This window comes from Toxotes jaculatrix, chromosome 16, assembly GCF_017976425.1.
Source record: "Toxotes jaculatrix isolate fToxJac2 chromosome 16, fToxJac2.pri, whole genome shotgun sequence".
In the NCBI taxonomy this organism is placed as follows: Eukaryota; Metazoa; Chordata; class Actinopteri; family Toxotidae; genus Toxotes; species Toxotes jaculatrix.
Window position 1 is genome coordinate 23,360,014 of NC_054409.1, and position 18,714 is coordinate 23,378,727.

At 43.4% G+C, this 18,714-nt stretch overlaps 1 protein-coding gene across 1 annotated transcript in view; it reads right to left on the bottom strand.

The window, feature by feature from the left end:
- Nucleotides 1-18,714, bottom strand: part of adamts6 (ADAM metallopeptidase with thrombospondin type 1 motif, 6) — a 44,309-nt gene that overhangs the window by 8,071 nt on the left and 17,524 nt on the right. Inside the window, exons 11-19 of the mRNA XM_041059080.1 lie at nucleotides 15,367-15,474; nucleotides 13,037-13,182; nucleotides 10,837-10,900; nucleotides 7,653-7,755; nucleotides 6,592-6,725; nucleotides 4,160-4,283; nucleotides 3,315-3,395; nucleotides 1,489-1,652; nucleotides 664-802 (exon numbers count right to left, since the gene is read on the bottom strand). Coding sequence (XP_040915014.1) covers nucleotides 664-802; nucleotides 1,489-1,652; nucleotides 3,315-3,395; nucleotides 4,160-4,283; nucleotides 6,592-6,725; nucleotides 7,653-7,755; nucleotides 10,837-10,900; nucleotides 13,037-13,182; nucleotides 15,367-15,474 — 1,063 coding nt within the window. The remainder of the gene's footprint in view (nucleotides 1-663; nucleotides 803-1,488; nucleotides 1,653-3,314; nucleotides 3,396-4,159; nucleotides 4,284-6,591; nucleotides 6,726-7,652; nucleotides 7,756-10,836; nucleotides 10,901-13,036; nucleotides 13,183-15,366; nucleotides 15,475-18,714) is intronic.

Consider the following 18,714-nt stretch of genomic DNA (forward strand, 5'->3'; position numbering starts at 1 on the left):
GGGTTTCCACGCACTGCTCTTCAGCATTTGTGGAATTATTGGTTGGGGAAGATTTACAGAATGACACACACACACACACACACACACACACACACACACAAACACACACACACACTCAAAATATGAAGTATTAAATATTTGAGAAGGTTAGAAATATTCAAAAAGAATTTAAACACCCACAGTGTGTTATGCTATTCAACACCAAAATGCTTGGCGTGCCTTTTTTTTCAGAAGGCAACGGGCCACCGGAGCTCAGCGGAAGGTCGACACGGAGAAGACGGTATTCTTCTCTCGTAGAAAAGTAAACTTTGATAATGAAAATGAAAACACTTTTAGAAAATTTGCACCCGTGAAGAAAAAAGGGGAAAATAATGTTAGAATTTATTAAAAAACAAATTTTAAAAAATGAGAAAAAAAAAGAAAAATTTGAGTGTTCCTGTATTTGGCACCTGACAAACACCTGACGCCAGTAAAGAGAGCAGCTGTGATTTAATCAGGAGCGAGTCAGTGCATCGCTTTGTAAAGTGAGCTGCAGCTGCACATTTTCACTTTACAAAGGAAAAAAATGTTTAAATATCAGTGTGTAGCGTAGCAATAAACGTGCGACAACGTGCAATGGAAACAAACTTAGCAAATAAATCGAGGCCTGCAGTGCTGACTTACCTCCAGCGCAGGTAGCCGAGCACTCAGACCAGGGCAGGTGGTGCCAGGAGAAGCCCACCTCGTTGTCGCCACTTCCTGTTCGCTGGATGGGCACGTTGAACTTGTAGCGTATTCCCATGTTCTGTTCCTGAAGGAGGACCTGACAAAAGGAGCAGAGCCAACAAGAGGTGAGGACACAGAAAACAGAGTGATCCGCTGTTAATGTTAAAGTACTGATCATCAGTGACTTTAAATGCAGTTTGAACAGTCCAGATCAGTGAGGCCCTGCTGGGTTTAGATCCGTCTGCTGGATGCAGAGACTGAGGAAGTTAGGCACAGCTCTGCAAGCCGCAGAGAAATGGCTAGTGGTCGAGCGGCCAGTTGCTCGTCTATTCCAATGGTGCTGTGTGGTCTGGTATTTTCAGCATTCATGTCAAGGCAGAAACCACCGAGCATTACGGCAAGAAAATGTTCGGTTGCCTCACATCAACACACAAACATGTCCTGAAACTCATTAAAAAACATAAGTGCATCTATGGTACTTAACATGCACACGCAAAACTCCCATACAATAACACATGCTCAGTAAATCTAAGTGACACTGTGTTTGCACTCAGCCAAAACAGTTTTTTTTCCTCAATATCTACATATAAATAGCTTTCAACCTCAAACCACTGGCTGAGGGTCATCTAAGGTCAGCACCCAGATGTTGAGTTTCAGTGGACTGACACAGACACACACCAGCAGCGTCCACAGCACAGAGTGTACACAAGGTCCTTACATTGACCTATATATACATTAAATTGTCCAGGAGTCTCCTGTGTCCCAGTAAAAACGGGAATTCACCATGACAATCAGGTTTTCAGTGGTGGCTCCCAGCGCCTCTAAAGACTCCGGTTCATCAGAGGGTCTCTTGTAGTGGAAGGCCGTCCCTGCGATGTCAAACTTCCTGGGCCAGTCAATGGTCCACGCCCCGTTGATGTAATAATCGTCCTCTTCGGATTTCAAAGCTTGGTAACGACACAGAGCAAGAAAAACACTTTGAGAGAGCTGAAATCAAAAGCAGACAGGAACGGTAGCGGAGACAACAACAGGTGGAGACAATCATTTGGTGTGCTGTCGTCACTGTTCACCATCTTCATCATCATCATCATCAGTTTCAGCCTCCCTGATGTCACTGACAGCTTTCTGTCCCTGGACACACTGAGCAGAAACACACCGTAAACCAAGACATTCACGTGCACCAACACGTACGTGCGTCTAATTTAGGAAGAGAAAGAAAACACACTTCAGGTGAAAGCCTGGACGAACCTCATGAATACCACTCTGTCTGGTTGTCAAAACAAAAGTTGGTCTCCAAGCACAACAGATCTGAAAATATCCACTTTCTCTGCATTGAAATGGGGCCAAATTGAGGAGAAATGATCCAACCGCTCGCTATTCCGTCGTTCTGGCTCGTGCTCTCCAGATTCCCCTCTGCTGTATTTACACAGATTAGATGAACAATAGTTTACTCGTCTTTAACACATCACAATCCTCTCCTCGATATATTCTTTTTCTGCACATCTGGCACCGGCCGCGTGCTCTGTGATTTTCTCATTTTGAACAGTGCAGTTTTACACAAGTCTCCACAAGCGCCGCACGCTCCAGTTTTGTGTTGTCTCACTTTAATAAAACACTGAAAAATACAAACTTTGCTGACCTAAATAGCAAAGACTCAGACGGTGCTACAAAAGAAAAATATTATCTTTATCACTGGGGTCACAGATGAAATTCATAACAAAGTTACAAATTGCTTGGAAGGAAAAACCTGGTCCGACACAATAGCCAAAATTGCACTCTTTAAACTTTGATATATAGACATCATATCCTCCATAATCCTGGCGGACCAGGCAGCTGTCACCAAGGCCCTATAAATCTGATGCAGCTCTCCGGTTCAAAGTGTAACTTAAGCCCTCCATCAACACCATCCGCTGTAAATTCAACACGCTGTCACATGTCTTTCTCCTGTTAATGAAAAGACACAGAACTGGCTTAATTGAATCCGGTTGTCTGATTGTTTTGGTTCTGACGTTGCCAGCGTCGCAAATCGTTTTTGTTTAGTCTGGAACGGAGCGGATGAGTCTGGGTCCAAAGCGACCATCATCGCACAAGCAAAGATTTTTTTTTTTTTCTGCCTTGTGGCTTCACATTAGGCAACGGGGGATTAAACGATGGCACCTTCTAATTTGCTCTTGACAGAGACACAAGGAAATCCCTGGAAATGCGGCTGACACAGAACGGAACGCATAATATGAAACAGCCTGATGTCGCAAGCTGCCAATTCATAACACTGTAGTGAATTACAGGGTCCGCGGAGACTGATGGACAGATAATGGGACGAGATTAAGAGCCATGCTAGCGGCTCTGTGAAGCTGTACTTAGATACAACTGCTGACTTTAGCATGTTAGCATTCACATGTTTAGGAGGTATAATGATAAACATGTTTAAACAGCTCAGTTTAGAGCTGTACACATTCATCCTGAGGGGAGCAGGAACTTAATGGCAATCTATCCAGTAGCTGTGGAGACATTTCAGGTCAGGGGATCATCAGAGTCAGTGGGCGTCATCCTCTGGGGACCATGAATGTCTGTACAACAGATATTTCAGCCTGGATCAAAGTGTCACTTACCGATATAATTTTTGGACATAGCAACTTCTTTAATCTCGATGTGCACTGATCCTTTTGGGATCTGAACCACCTCCATGTAGCCTGGAAGACAAAGACCCTCATCATTAAAGTTGTACCCCCCCCCCCCCCACCCCCCTTTCACATTCTCATTTCATGTGATGTATTTTAAACCACAGAGGAGACAGAAAGTTGCATGTCATATTAGGAGGGAGTACCTATAGAATAAATTCCAAATCACCGAAAAAGGACAAAGCAGGAGGACAAAACAATCCCCTCCTTTTTCTTACACACACACACACAGTATTTTTAGATGGTTTACTAGCCATACCATAGAAGGAGAAATATGTTTTGTCTCTCTCCTGGTCTCTATAGACGACCTCAGGCTACAGCCAACACCAAGCCCCTATCTCTACTCCTGATTTCTTCACTCCATGATGTAATTAATGGGAAAATATTATGTTTTTATATTCTGACAACCTAATTCTAAATAGGCAAAAACATATGCTCTGCTGTGAGTGACAAAGGTGAAAGAGGCACATTTCCATGAAAGATTATTTTCCTGGCCTCAGGGATGCGTTTGGATTTTGGACAAAAGCTGCTTTGCCAAAAAAGGACGGTGATTTATTTTGTTTTCTTCACGGTCATCTCCGGTGACTTTCAGTTTGTCACATGTGGTCATCAAACCAAAACACACGCTCTGCTTCTCCTTTTTCACACTGAGTGAATCAAAGAAGCCTGAAAGCTGCTGTGCAACATATCAGTGGAGATCTGATGGAAGGCTGAGGTGAAGGAATGTTTAAAGCTCTTGTCCTAAAACGGCATGTCTGGGGTCAGGTATGTCTAACCTCCTCTGGGCAAAGAGTCGTTGAAGAGTCCCTCCGTGGCCTCGCAGGTGCTGCCGTCCCCTCCACACACACGGCATCGGTCCTCCTTAGCATCAGATCCCAGGATGTTGTCGCAGCCCACGTGCTTGGAAAAGAGGGCGAGCATTGTTTTAACTGAGGACTGGAAAACGGATTCAGGATTTGGGACATTTAGTTCTATTTTACTGCGAAAGTAAATCTCCTGAGGTCCGATTTCAGAGCACAGGTTTCATGTACAGTTTTTGGAAAATATATTTATTTCCTCTCTTCAGGTTTCAAATGAATTAAACAAGCTAAATATACAGTAACGTACTAACTAACACCAGCCTGATCCTTAACACGACACGTTCGTTACCTGGCAGCTTTTTACATGTAGATTATAGGAGAGCACATAAAAAATGATGGACTCCAAGTGTTTAAACTAGCCAATGTAACAGATATAAAAATGTTGGCTTCAAATAAATTTTAATATGGAGCCCATTAAATCTTTATCTGTGTTCAGACTGTAGCGACTGCGTCATCGTTACTCGGTTGGTAATGCCTTCGAGCTTCGCAGTGGTTTTCAGTGGATTTTGATTGAAGGAACAAGTTCACTTTTATTTTGGTTCATTTTACATCAAAACAGCTGAATTAGATTTGTGAATGCAGGACAGTATCTTTGCAGTGTTCGGTTTTTAAATGATTTTGTCTCTTGAAAGTTTTTTTTTTTAATTTTCTGACATTTTATGAACCAAACAATGAATCGATTAATCAAGAAAACGATCTGAAGATTCATTGATAATGAGAATAATGATCAGTTGCAGCCCTACACCACATGGAGCATAACATTTCAGTAAAATGGCGCTAAATGAATGTACTATACAGTAAATGAGGAGCGATTTCAAACACGGCTTTATCAGGATGATACTGTGACGACACAGCTGGGAGGATTACTGTCACTGACACTTCCACTCCTCCTCCTTTGGACCTCCCAGGTTCTTTCTATTCATCACTATCTCTTCTCTCTTTCTCTGTTATTTGAACTCTTTCCGTCTCTCTCCGTCTCTCCAGCACATGTGCACAACACAGCAGTTCTGAGTGTTTCTGACCGTCTTCCAAGCAGACAGTGTTCCAGAAATTTATCACAGTGTGGCAGCGAACCCAGAGAGCCAGCCTGCGAAATAAAACAACATGCTGGACTCGGGCTGGAAATAAACCTGTAATGCTCCTTTGGTAGGGGATATTCCACCTCTTAGAGTTCTCTTCCCATTAAAACACACATCATGTTGTGTTTTTATATTAGAATCAGAGTAATGTGGTGGGCACAGACGCTACGCCTTCACGCCAAACAGGAATCAAATAGTACGGTCAGGTGGAAGTCAAAGCAAATACTTAAAGCGAGGAACCAAAAAGTTATTTCAGCTGCATCTCAGAATGAACACAAAAACCCTGATCTCCACACACACACATGCAAACACACACACACGCACGCACGCACACACACACACTGCACAAAGTGATTTATGCTCATGAAAACAAAGACGGCACCAACTGCCAGTGTTATTTCGCCTTGTTAATAAATCAGCCTTTTCAAATATATATAAAATGATTATTCAATCAAAACAATGATTTTTGTGTTTTATTTATCACAAAACAATCGTGGTCGAGGCTGCAGAGCCCTGATAAGACTCAAAAAGATTCGATCACAATCAGCCACAGTCAGTCACTCGAAGGCCTGATTGTTCTTCACCGGAGAAAGGCGCGGTTTGTGCTCGTGTTTACGCAAACTGTGCCGTCAAAGATAAAAACTCGAGCACGGAGGCTGAGGAAACTCTTGCTAGGTCAGCTAACGCTGTAACTCCACACACTGATCGACCATAATACTGGACGTGATGTGGGACAGTGCAGGTTACTGCATCGACACGTCACTTCACCTTCTGCATATCTGTCTGATTTGCCTCCACTGCAAGAGACTGATCTCTGATTTATATCTGGAAACATTTAATTCTGTAAATCTGTTATGTTGCATATATGAATTTTATAAGTTGTCACTTTATTTTATTTCATGAAAAATCAGACTTCTAATCAATGTGAAATAAAACTGTCAGCTCTTGCACAACAAACCATGAATACAGAATTAAATCTGAACGGTTGAGTGTGAGAGAAAAAAATTTGACTCAAGGTCCATTCACCAGCGTTTTCCAGACCTTTCAACCACATCTCTGAGTCTTCCTCAGCAAACAGAGCTTGCTCAGTTGTTACTGCGTTACTGTGCTCTGATATCAACACCGGGCTACAAATCACTTTACTGTTTTTTAATAACAACTAACCTGCCAATTGTTTTCTCCATTTAAGTGTTTGGTTTATAGAATATAAGAAAAAATAAAGTATAAATGAACATAAGGACCATATATGTCCAAGCACTGCTCCCTTACCTTACACTCTCCATTGATGCAAATGTCCAGAGAGTCAGCCTGACACCGGGTGCCATCTATGACTGCAGGAGAGCGCTCTGTGTAGAAGTTATAGCCCTCTGCCAAGCAGTTCAGTGCACAGGGTTTAACACCACCTGGAATACACACAGACAGAGCTCACGTTTATCTGCGGTTCAGCCTGTGCACAGAAAACAGACAACGTGACCTGAACCCCTGATGAACCAGCAAACACCAGCGTCGCCCCCGGACTTGCAGCCAGTCCTGGGATCTCCTTTCCACTTGTTGACGATAATAATCATGTGGGGGAAAGTCAGCGGTGCTCAGATCTAAAAACCCCGAGCACGACGTCACCGCAACACTGACACCGACAGAGACAGCGCTGGCTGCCAACAACAATTACACCGACATTCACACACAGGTTATCCGCTGTTTCTACATGACAGCTCCCAGCCCGCAGAGCGCTGTAAGGCAGGAGGTGATGGATTTGACAAAACAGACCCTTGTGATAAAAGAGATGTAACTTAAGCTCTTCCATCTCTAAAGGAAAATAAAAGCTGTGTTTACATGCTTCAGTCTCTTATCACTTTTTCTTTGAGCTATTTGTGTTTTCAGTTAAGTGGATATTTTCCATGATGTGCAGAGATCAAGGGGAGAACTTCTCAAGGGGAGAGTGACACAGGGCCTGTACTCCTGCCAACTCCTGCCAATAACTGTGATAGTACAATAGCGTTTTCACCCATTCTGGCTCAGTCAGATAAGTGTTGATCCAGAATAGACCAAAGACCAGGGAGGGTCCTCGAACACAGCACGGTCTACAGGAATCTGAGGAATTCGTCCCACTGTTGGTGTTAACTGGGTACACAAGCAGGTCGGCCTGCAAGCTGTCATTTGTGACGCAAACAGGACGGCAGGAAGGTTTTACAGCTCAGCGCTGAAAAACACCGAGAGTGGATGCATGAAATATCCACCAATCTAACCAACTGATGTCCACTTATTTTAATCGCTTATCAATGGACTTACAGACCTATCAATGGCTTTACAAACTGCCGTCATGAACTCACCCCCGGTGTAAGGCTTCCAGTTGTAGTATTTCCCACGGAAAGGCATGTTGTCGAAATCAGCACACTGCTTCTCTCGGAAATCCCGAGATCCTGCCGGGCAGGCCTGCAAAAAAAAAAAGTAAACATTTTACAATAGTGAGACACAAAATAGATTTTGCGTGTCTTGGCCCAGTCAGCTTCAAATCATCACAGAGATCTTTATTATTTATACAGAGCACGATGGATAAAATGAACATATCTGATGGTTTGCCTGTTTACATTTCAATCACCTGTTATCATTTTCCAGTGGTGGATGATTATTACCACGCAGACTGAATTATGTTTGTGGCTGGAATCAGTTTTGTTGTTTTCGTTTGCTGTTACGACCATAAAAAGATTTCCTAATAAAAATTTAAGCAACAAAAAGAAAAATAAAGTTGAATCACAATCAACTTCCTGCATTACTTGTTTGAAATTAGTAAAATACAATGAATCCCTAAAACTGCAGGAAAAACATCCAAAAATCAAAATGCGTGGAGCATGCATTCAAACAGTGTTACACTGGTATGATCCTGTAAAATCCTGGGACACAGACTAACATGTTGTTACCATTTGAGTAAGTGAATTATTTGCTAAGACTTTTTCTTTATTCTGGGAAGTTTTTATTTGCATAGACAACATCATTACTAAAAACTGGACAAAGTCTGTGTAAGATGTCACATTTTATTTTCAGACACTAAAACAGACTCTTTTCTTGGAATTCCTAATTGAGAACAGTGTGTTTTGCGTTTGGAGGGACTGCTTTGTTTTCATGTGTGGATTTATGATGGATAATGAAGCACTTCTTTGGCTGGGTAATTAGAAACATAAACTCAGCCAGAGGAGGTAGAAGCCCGACGCAGTGCAGGCTGGTGCAGAACTGGTTCTGGCTCTGATTCTGGACTGACTGATCTGGGATGGGACTCCACTGTGGGGATGTTGCTCCAGAAAGAGGAGGTACAAAGTGGAAAGAAGCACTTTATTGGTGTGAAAAGGTCCTTAGAAACCCCAAAACACTCTCCCCCAGGACAAATAAAAGCTCTTAGGTCAAAGCTGTATTTCACATGCTGAAAGTGTTCCACGCTGGAGCGGGCCACAGGGAGGCTCAGCCACTTTCATTACCACTCAAGTGTTTTGCCAATATGGCAGCTTTAAACTTACACATCAAACATGCAGATTGAGTCAGAAGAGACAGAATAATATTATTACAAGTGTGTGTTGAAATGACAACACGGGGCCAAATGAGATTTACATGTGCTAACACATGTTTAAAGGAGGAAAAAAAAAAAAACCTTTGAGATCACATTAGCATGGCTGCAAGTAAGCATGACTTTCATTATCAGTTAACCTGCGGATTATATTTTGATTAACGGTCTATAAAACATAAAAATCGCACATGATGTCTTGCAACATCAGTCCAAACCCCAAAGAGAAAAACAGAAATCTTCTCATCTAAACAACTGGAACCAGAGCGTCTTCATAAATAACTTAAATGATTAACAGATTATAAACATCTGGATTTCTGTCGACCGACTAATCATTTAATCGACTTACCAGCCCGCTGTGGCACATCCTCAGACTCTACTGGTTTTACATGTCAAAGTCAATTTACCAGGAAAACTTTACTAGTACTGCAGAACCACACTGAAATATCTCAGCAACTGTTGCATGCTTTGACATGAAATATCTGGGAAAATAAAAAACACCTACTTGATGGACTAAAACAAACTTCAGTCCAGATATTGATGAATCCCAGATGATGAATCCTAATAATGTTGATGATCTATTCACTTTTTGTCTTTACATTTGTTGTTTGGAGAGAAATGTTAAACACATCTTCATTAATTGTCACATGAAGCGTTATGCTAAATATAATATAAAGCATATAAAGCAACTTTCCACAGAGCAAACAGTAACAGGAAGGGAGGGAGGCACCGTTAACAAATAATATCCGACCAGTGATCAGTGCAAAAATAGCTGGGATATAAACATCTGTGTATGTGTGTGTCTGTGTGAGTGTGCGTGCGTGACAGAGAGCATGTGCCATGTCTTTCTCACACACACACACATTTCCCTGGACAAGGTGTGGTCAGTGTGATGAAATCGTGGTTAGGGCTGTTGTTTGTTTTCCAAAGAAAACACTCAGTGCTTGCTCTCAGCTGTTATTTTTAAGACTTGCGGTTAAATGTCCACCAGGGCCCTAACTATTTCAATTTTCACCTTATGAAAAAAAAAAAACGGCCACCTAGAAATAGTTGAACGCAGATCTCAACTTGCAGCCATGTTAAATATTTGTTTAAAGCGTTGCTCCAGACCTCAAAAAAAAAAGGTCTGCGAATTACTTTTCATGCAATACACTCTGAAACGGTCATGATCGTCGACTCGAGTGAAATGTCACAAACAATATGTGAACTATAAAGTGACAAAGAGACGAATAAACCCAAAGTCACCGGGGGAATATTGAATCACAGCCTGTGCATTTTTATCATCATCCATCCAACGTTCCAGGAGGAAAGCATGTCGGAAAGCTTAGAGGCGGCGTGATGCTGCTAGCCGACCTCTGTGTTGCTTGTAAAGACTTTCCTAAGATAACATGTTCTGCAGGAGAAACGCGCAGCAGCAAAGAGGAGGCTCAGCAGTCATGCTGTGACAGGCCAAGTCCATCCCAGGTCAGAACGCCTCAGCAGGCCAACTAACTATCTCAGTCCCTTTACAAAGCAGAGCAGAGCATCCATCAAGAGGACAGTTTAGTCTCCAAGGCATTTGTACAGGGTGTACGTTTGGTTCCAGAAGTGTGTGTGTGTGTGTGTGTGTGTGTGTGTGTATGAATGTTCCTACATAGATACCTGAGACCTTCTCATACATAACATTGCATCTTTCCTACAAAAAAAACTGACTGATGTTCAGCATCTGTTCAGAATCATATTAACTCCATATATGAGGGCAGCCATGGCGCATTAAGTTAAGAGTGCGGCTCTGGACTTTGGACCGGCCTGAGATCCTCACCTGCCTCTGCGACCATGGCTGCGGTGCCCCTGAGCAAGGCACCGATCCAATAAGATCATTGCTAGGAGACCATCTCTCATCTGGAGTATGGTGGCTGGATGGTAAGAACAATGTGGATATCACCAAAACATGACCAAAACAAAGAAATGAAGGAACTCACATCAGTGTTACAGGATCTGTAGCGTTTCCTCTCTCCGAGACAGTACTTGCCTCCTCCAGACGGACTGAGAGACACAGGAGAATTGAATGAGCAGGGAATTGAAAAGTGAGAGGACATTTTCGACACATCACATCAAGCACCATAAATTCACAAATCACAAGTTACTCAAACAAATCATCTTTGGGATGTAATGAGAACATCAGGAGAAACTTTGGTGGTGGCGGGTCATGAAACATGCCTGAAAGAAATATCTCTGCCAGAAGTCTGTCTGCATTCGCTGCTTTTGCTGAGCATGTGTGCCAATGATTCATTCATGAAATCCAAGCTGTTCTAAGAGCTCTTAAGTGTGACATGACATTTAGATTTGGGAGAGAGATTAAAGTGTGTAACCTCAGAACGATTCCCTACTCGCTCTTTTTTTCCTCGTCTACTCCTCACATCTACTACATCGCTAAAGGATTTGTTTTTCTGCTCTTATCATCCCTCGTCTTCTTCTCGCCTTTATCAGCCTCTCTCTCTCCTCCATGACTATTTCCACTTCACTGCAAAAAAAACTCTGAGGCGGGCTCTGTAATGAATGTGTTAAAGGCTGGTCTGACTGTGTTTTCTCTGCCTCCCTCCTCTTTGCACTGATGCCTGAGCGGCAGCGATCACCTTACACAGGTGTTCCACATTATGCCGGTGCCCCCCCTCCTCTTTTTTTTCCCCTTCCCTCTGGTTCACCCTGGCTCTTTCTCGTGTCTTCCCATGACGTGTTTGACGTAATTTCTAGCTTCCAAAACAAAGGAATGCAAAGATGGACGGTGGATAAAGATCCCAGACGTCTAGCTGCCAGACAGAAGATGCACTGGACAATGATTTGTCTAGTGAGGACACATGGGAGGCCTCAAAACAAAACTATGCAGCACTACAGTCTCTAACAGAGAGTGTGCTGTGTCTTAACTGATCGCACATGCTCCATCACTGAGTCCATCTCAAAGTGAATGAGGACAAAGGCTGACCCAGCAGCACCCACCATGGATAAAAACTGAAGCTAGTGCACAAGTGCCTTGCTATTCAGTGTAATATTGTTGTTGTGGCTAATGGCTAATAGCTAATATTCTTGTTACTGACGGGTGTAACAGTGCATTCTGCCCATAGACTGTATAAAACGTAGCTCCCGTGACGTCACCCACTGGTTTCGGGGAGTCGGTTTTGTGACCAAACCATGGGCATTTGAGCTGCGCCATCTTGGATTTTAGGGGGGGGGGGGCTTTCCATATTTGGCGGAGAGGCGGTTACTCTACGGGTCAGCCGGCGTGTGCCGGCCGAGAACCCGGCCACTTAGCTCGGAGAAACCGAGATAGCCGAAGGCTAATCAGCTAATCAGCTAGGCTAACAAGCTAAGCGGCAGCTACACGCAGCTCCATCCACCACACGACAGTCCCCGAGTCCGACCCGACTAGCTCGACCGCGACACAGAGCGAGCGCTCGTACCTGAATGCAAGTTCCTTACAACGGAGCTGCTCTGTCCATGCAATGTCGGACTTTTTAAACAGAAAAATGAGACGAAATAAAATTGTAGCCTAGCATTCCCACAATAAACGGACTCTGAGAGCACGGAACACACCGCAACAGCGTTCCTAACATTAGCTGCTCCGGTCCTCTATCTGTGTCAGCAGCGACCATGAATCGGCAATGAAGTCATAAGCCAGCGGCAAAATATGCTAATACATGCTAATTAGCGCAAACAACCAGGTAAAATAGTGAGAAATTTACTCACCGAAAAAACTGCAACACAGACTCCTTCGACGGTCGGTTAGTACAGTCTACACTACAACAAGCCATACTGTCACAGAAACCTATCCTAACATTGGCAAACAAACACGGACACTGCAGCCCCTGTCAACCGCTGGAGACAGCCGGAGGCTTCTGGATGTAGCCGCCTAGCCCAGCCGATGCTTTAGCAAAGAGCTAACTGCCAGTGCCTGTCTATGGAGGTGTCACTCAACGTAACCACGGCCTAATTTATGGTTGTGGTACAAAAAAAAATCTTGCCCAAGGAAATCTCCAGAGACAATCTAATTATCTATACTGATATCTCTACTCCCACTTAGATACCACACACATCCACACATGTGCTCATACACACAAACACACACCTGTAGGCAGGACCTGGATGTGTGTGTTCAGCTTGCTGTGGCTTACTTTGCCTACTTACGCTGGGCTGTCACAGTGCCTCATGGAGGAGGATACACCGCCCCCACAGGTCCTGCTGCACTCCCCCCACATCGACCAGGGCCCCCAGCCTCCGTCCACACTCTGAGGCCAGGTACCGAACGCAACACACTCCCCCTGGTAGCACCACTGGCCGTGGAGGAGCAGAAACAAAGACAGAGAGGTGGAAACTGGTTATTATTATGCAGAGGCGCTGAATAATATCTTTACAGAAACACTGAGACTACGTCAGAGTCTTCAGTTAAGGTGAGACTCACAATAACATGCAACTTATTACAACACAGAATACCTACACATCAGGATTACAGTTTTCCAACAGTTATGAGCTCGCTATAAATTTCTGTGCATCTGTAAATAGTGAAATGTAAACTATACAAGACGGTTTTCCTCTCTTCCTCCCTCTGTCTTTAAAAACTAGCAGAGTAGCTTGTGATTACACTATTACCCACCCTATAATTCCATTTCCGCATTAGTCCTGTTATTTCCTCTCTCCTACCTGTCATTTTCTATTTTGTTATTGCCGTCCTGGTTCCCTCCTTGTCGAGCTTTATTTTTAAAGGACCAGTGCGTACAATTTCATGGCATCTAGCGGTGAGGCTGCAGACGGCCAACCAAACAAAATCCCCTCCCCTCACTCCTCCCTTTCCTACGGTGGCCTTCAGGTAACGTAAAAACACAAAAGGCCCTCTCCAGAGCCAGAGTTTGGTTTGTCCGTTCCAGGCCACTGTAGTCAGTTGAGTTGTCACAGAGTGTGATCTCATAATTTTCCTGTACGCATTCTTTCATAAACATCATGCTACCAAAGCCTAATTAACATAACGTTTCATACAGATGTAGTATGTATTCTTTAGTTTAATGTTTCCAGTGTGCTGTGGGGTGCTTTCAGAGGTAAGTGAGGGATGGAAAGCACTGTCCGGTGTGTCAGGACTGTTTTAAGCCTCGTGCTAAGCTGTCCAGAGATCCAGAGGGAAGAGGGGATCAGAGACAGCCCTTTGTCTCTCCAACTGTGTCAGTAGGTTAAGAACCCAGAGAGACTGGGACAGTCAAGGTGAGGGCTACGTTGGGCCACTGTCCTCATTCACGTCCTGAGACGCTGTCTAAACAAGATTAGCCGTGGGAGAGAGGAGACAGGGGGACGGAGAGATGGGCAGAAGGACGGAGGGATCAGGACACAGAAAGGAGGAAGATGAGGTTTGCTTTCAGCAACAACCTTGGAGTATATAACTGTGAGTCCATTTGAACACTGTAAAAACACAAAAACCTTTCCCTGTTGGTCAGTTTCTGCCTCTCTGCCCCCTCCCTCTGCCCCCTCCCCCTTTCTCTGCCTCCCTCTCTCCCTGCTCCTGTTGGAAGGGCCTCTCTCCATTACACGCTGGGTGAGAAATGGCTGACATTCATATTCCTTTGAAGCTGTCCCCGGCAGGGGCAGACAGGGTATGCCACTGGCTCTCCTAAAGCTGCTCCAAAAGCTGTTCCAAAGCCCCCCAGGCTCAACCTGGGGCCCCCTGTGTTGTCCAGGACCCTGTCCGTGGGCCCCGGCCCTCAAAGGCTCCACTGAGCTAATGGTAATCACGGGTGACAGCTCGTGACACTCTCCTATTCTTCCCTTTTAGACCTCGGACCATCCAGTGACAATGGCTGCCATAATCCGTGTTAAAACTGTCTCCCCTAACCTGGCTGGCATCAACAGTGGGCTGATGACCTAAAGCCTGGCCTGCTTGCGTGTGTGTGCATGTGTGCGCATGTGTGTGCATCAGTGTGTGTCAGTGTGTGTGGCAGCACCCATTGCATGAGTGCACACTCAGGGAACGGTACCCCTTCCCAGAGTGGAACAGATGCGAGCTGAGGCAGTGAGGTACCACGAGCTGAGGCTGATTTCTGCTCTGAAGTTTCACATCACATCACCAGGTGCTGAACCATGTGAGCAATTCCAAGATTTCCATTAAAGAATTTCTATTTAAAAAAAAAAAAACTGAGCTAATTTCATTTGTGTTTAAAAATTACACAAAGCTCCGGTGACTCTAAAGTTTGATGAACAAACTCTATTAGATTGACCAAGTTGAACTATTCTGTTCAAGTCTAAACAAAAAAAAAAACAACCCTGCAAAAAACAAATTCATTCATTCATTTCTCCCTCATCCTCCTCTTCCTCATCTCACATTGTGGATGAGGGAAGTGTGGCCAACTAGGCCGCCAACTAAAAATTATACATCATTACTGATTAATCTATAGATTATTTTACAATAATAACGATTCATTATTTAGTTCATGAAAGTTGGTGATTGAATGGATGAGAAACATTTGGTGACTTACCCCTTTCTCGATGCTGCCAGTCTGGCACAGAGTCCCCTCTGCAGCTGGGATACTGTTTGTTACACAGCGGTTGCTCTTGCTAAGGCACCAGAGCTCTCTACACACTTCCTAGGAAAGAAGGCAAAAGCAAGTTGGTCAGAATAAATCAATGCAGCAGACTGGGGGGCGAATAAGGGTGAGGATGATTTATCAGCAGCCTTTGGTGGTTTCCCTTTCAGTGTTTTTCTTCTCCTCTCTGACAGCTCTGAGACAAATAAAAAACAACACAGACAGCATGAAAATTCATCCACAAATCTACACGATTCCAGATCAAATCAGAGGATGAGCGGAGCTGATGAGACCACATCAAGACTGCTGAGAGGCATCTAACTTCAAGCGCGCATATGCTTTGGATCATAGTGCATCTTGAGCAATATGCCAGGGGTCACTGGGTGCTATTAATGTTCTCTTATGAGAAATGAAGAGTCAGCTGGATCAACACCATGACTAACGTTTGCTCACGTTCACCTCAGGACCACACGGGACCGTGACATCAGTTCAAGAAATCCCATTTTCACTTCTTAGGGGAAATCAAGAGTGAGCAATAGGCCTCCCAAGTCTTAGATAAAGACGACTTGTAGGCCTAACAAATATCTTCAGTATTACTGAGTGGTCTGAATAAACATCATATCTCTGTCTTCTCCTCCTCACTCCTCAGTCTAGGACATGAGGAGAATCCATTTAGATTACTAAAGAAATGGAGTGTGTGTGAGAGAGAGAGAGAGAGAGAGAGAGAGAGAGAGAGAGAGAGAGAGAGGGATAGTGGGAAGACAGCACTAAGTTGCCCCCAAATAAATAAAACCATAAAGTGAACACATGTTACAAGGACAGCTCTGCACAACCTTGCATTAGATTTCCCATTAAACCGAACTGGGTCACCTCGCGTCTCGACTTCAAAGCCTTTTACAGGACAATTGTGTACAGCAGAAGAGCAGCCCCATGAAAAAGAGTTATGATCCCACGCACAGATTCTGACCCCCAGGGTCAGTAAATATGCCACGGCCCCGCAGCTCCCTGAGCCTATCCAGATTAAATAAAGCGGCAAACTGCCACTCTCTGGTTGCACCGACTCCCCTCTGCCAGCTGGTTTCAATAAGCCGCCCCGCTGCTCCATTCACTATCTCTGCCCTGCTAAAAGGTCAGCAGGTCGGGCCTTAAGGAACGTGGATGTGGGCCTGATGGATTTACGCTAAGAGAGAACAAGCCTGCGATAAAAAGGGCAAGGGGCGCTCAGTAAGGGCCTGAACTCGCTAATATAGCCATCAAAGGTTGTTTGTTTTTCATACCTTCAGCTTCCAGTGTTGCTCAGGTTTGAAAAACACTCGAGCAGCTTGCCTGGACGCTTTGAGCACAGGCTTATGGTCTAACGAAGAAGTGGGAAGTAGTCACTAAAAAACAAATCGTTGCTGTAAATTACACTAATTTCCTCTCTTGATGTCTGTGTTACTTTTCCCACCTCTGACACAGTCTCATGCTGTGATTTAAGGTCTGTGATACCCCTGCAGTTCAAGGATCTTTCAAATCTTTGTAATTATTTAAACCCCCTGAAGGCGTCACAGGCCATATTCAGTGAAATATTGCTGTTGTGTTGCTCTACACGAGTGGTTTCCAACCTTTTCTGGTAATCTGTGAGAAGTCCAGCTGGAGAGTGGTTTATTTTCCCTTCTTAGATTGTTTGGTTTGATTTGATCCAGTGTCAGACCCAGCTGCCATTAAAGTTACCCCTTTTTAAAATGAGTAAAAAATTTAATTTACATACAAATATACATCATATATACATTTTAAAAAATATTCATCGGTCAGCTGCAGCATTAAAATCAGTGACCGGTTTTCTGTATATATGTATACGAGTGCAAGAAGAAAAAAAAATTAATTTAGGTTTTAATTACTATCCCCACCGAGTCTTCTGGATAATATCAAAGATACGTGTAAAAAGGTTTTAGCTACATAAACAGTTTTAATATTTTATATGTGGCTTTTGTCAGTAACACAAAATAATAGGAACTATATATGAGGAAAAATAAAGTTGTAATCAGCTGATATTTTATTTGGTTTTGTTCTCTACTCTTCTGTTCACACCAGCTGAACAGGACACACCAGGTCATGTGTGGTGGTAAATTTCCTCCCTGTCCTGAAGATGAACGACTACGATGTAGATTTGTGGCTAGAATTTCAGTTTGTTGTGGTTGAAAAACTTACAAATCATTTTGTTATCTCACAGTCTAAGCCAAAGGAATGGTGTCTTAGGCAACATGTTTTATGAAATATTAAAACTACAATATGACTGTTTGACACTATTTATAGATACATTAGGGACAAACTTTGATATATTCTAGATAAACTTCTCTGCTTTTCCCATCACTGTCCTTCTGTATTCAAGTTCAGCAGCGCAAAACGATTAGGAAATACAGAAAACACTCATCCAAATGTGGAAAAGTTCAATAGGTTATGGCTGAGCGTTAGCTTCAGAAACCAGACTCTTCCATTCATTAGACCTTTTATCCGTTTCTGTGGTCACGCCTGTCCTGTAAGCAGTCGCAAAGGGCATCTCTTTCACAGATGGCTGTACGAAATAGATCTTATTGTCAGATGAAAAAGTCCAATCTAGCTCTGTTGAATCATTGCTGGAATCCAATCTGCTCATAAATCTCATAAATGTGTGTCTTTCATGCTGATCTAAAACCACAATTATGAGCTTAGGAGCCAAAATAACAGGGCTTGATTTGGGGCCTGTTATAATCTGCTGTCAGATATTTCTTTCAATGACATGAAATAACTATATGATCTCAGCTAATCTCTGTCCCCTTTTCTTTTCCATCATGTGCCCAAATATTTGTGTCACGCAAAACAATATCACGTTATTGTTCGTTAAACCTCTGAGGCTTCTTTCAGCCACTCCTGTTTGCCATGTGCTCGTTGCTTGTCTTTCTCATTACGCAGGAAAGAGGGTGAATCCTTTTCACTGAAGGGAGCGTTGACCTGAATCCTTCATCTCTTTGTCTGGGAAGTTTAAAGATTAAAAAGAAGAATAAGGCAAAGTGTGGAAAGACACTTCCAAACCAGCTCCAGTTGCCAGACAATAATAAAAAAAAAATTACCTTCCTCGCATGTTTTACCTCCCTAGGAAATGTAAACCTGAAGAAAACGGTTATTATTACCTAATTACCCACAGGGGTCAGGAACAGGTTTTCATCATGCACATATCTTCAAGTGATGGATCAAGCAGCAGGATATACACAGATACCTGTTAACAATATGATACCTGTGCTCTCTTTAAAGCAAATATAAAATCTGATCACTGGGATCATT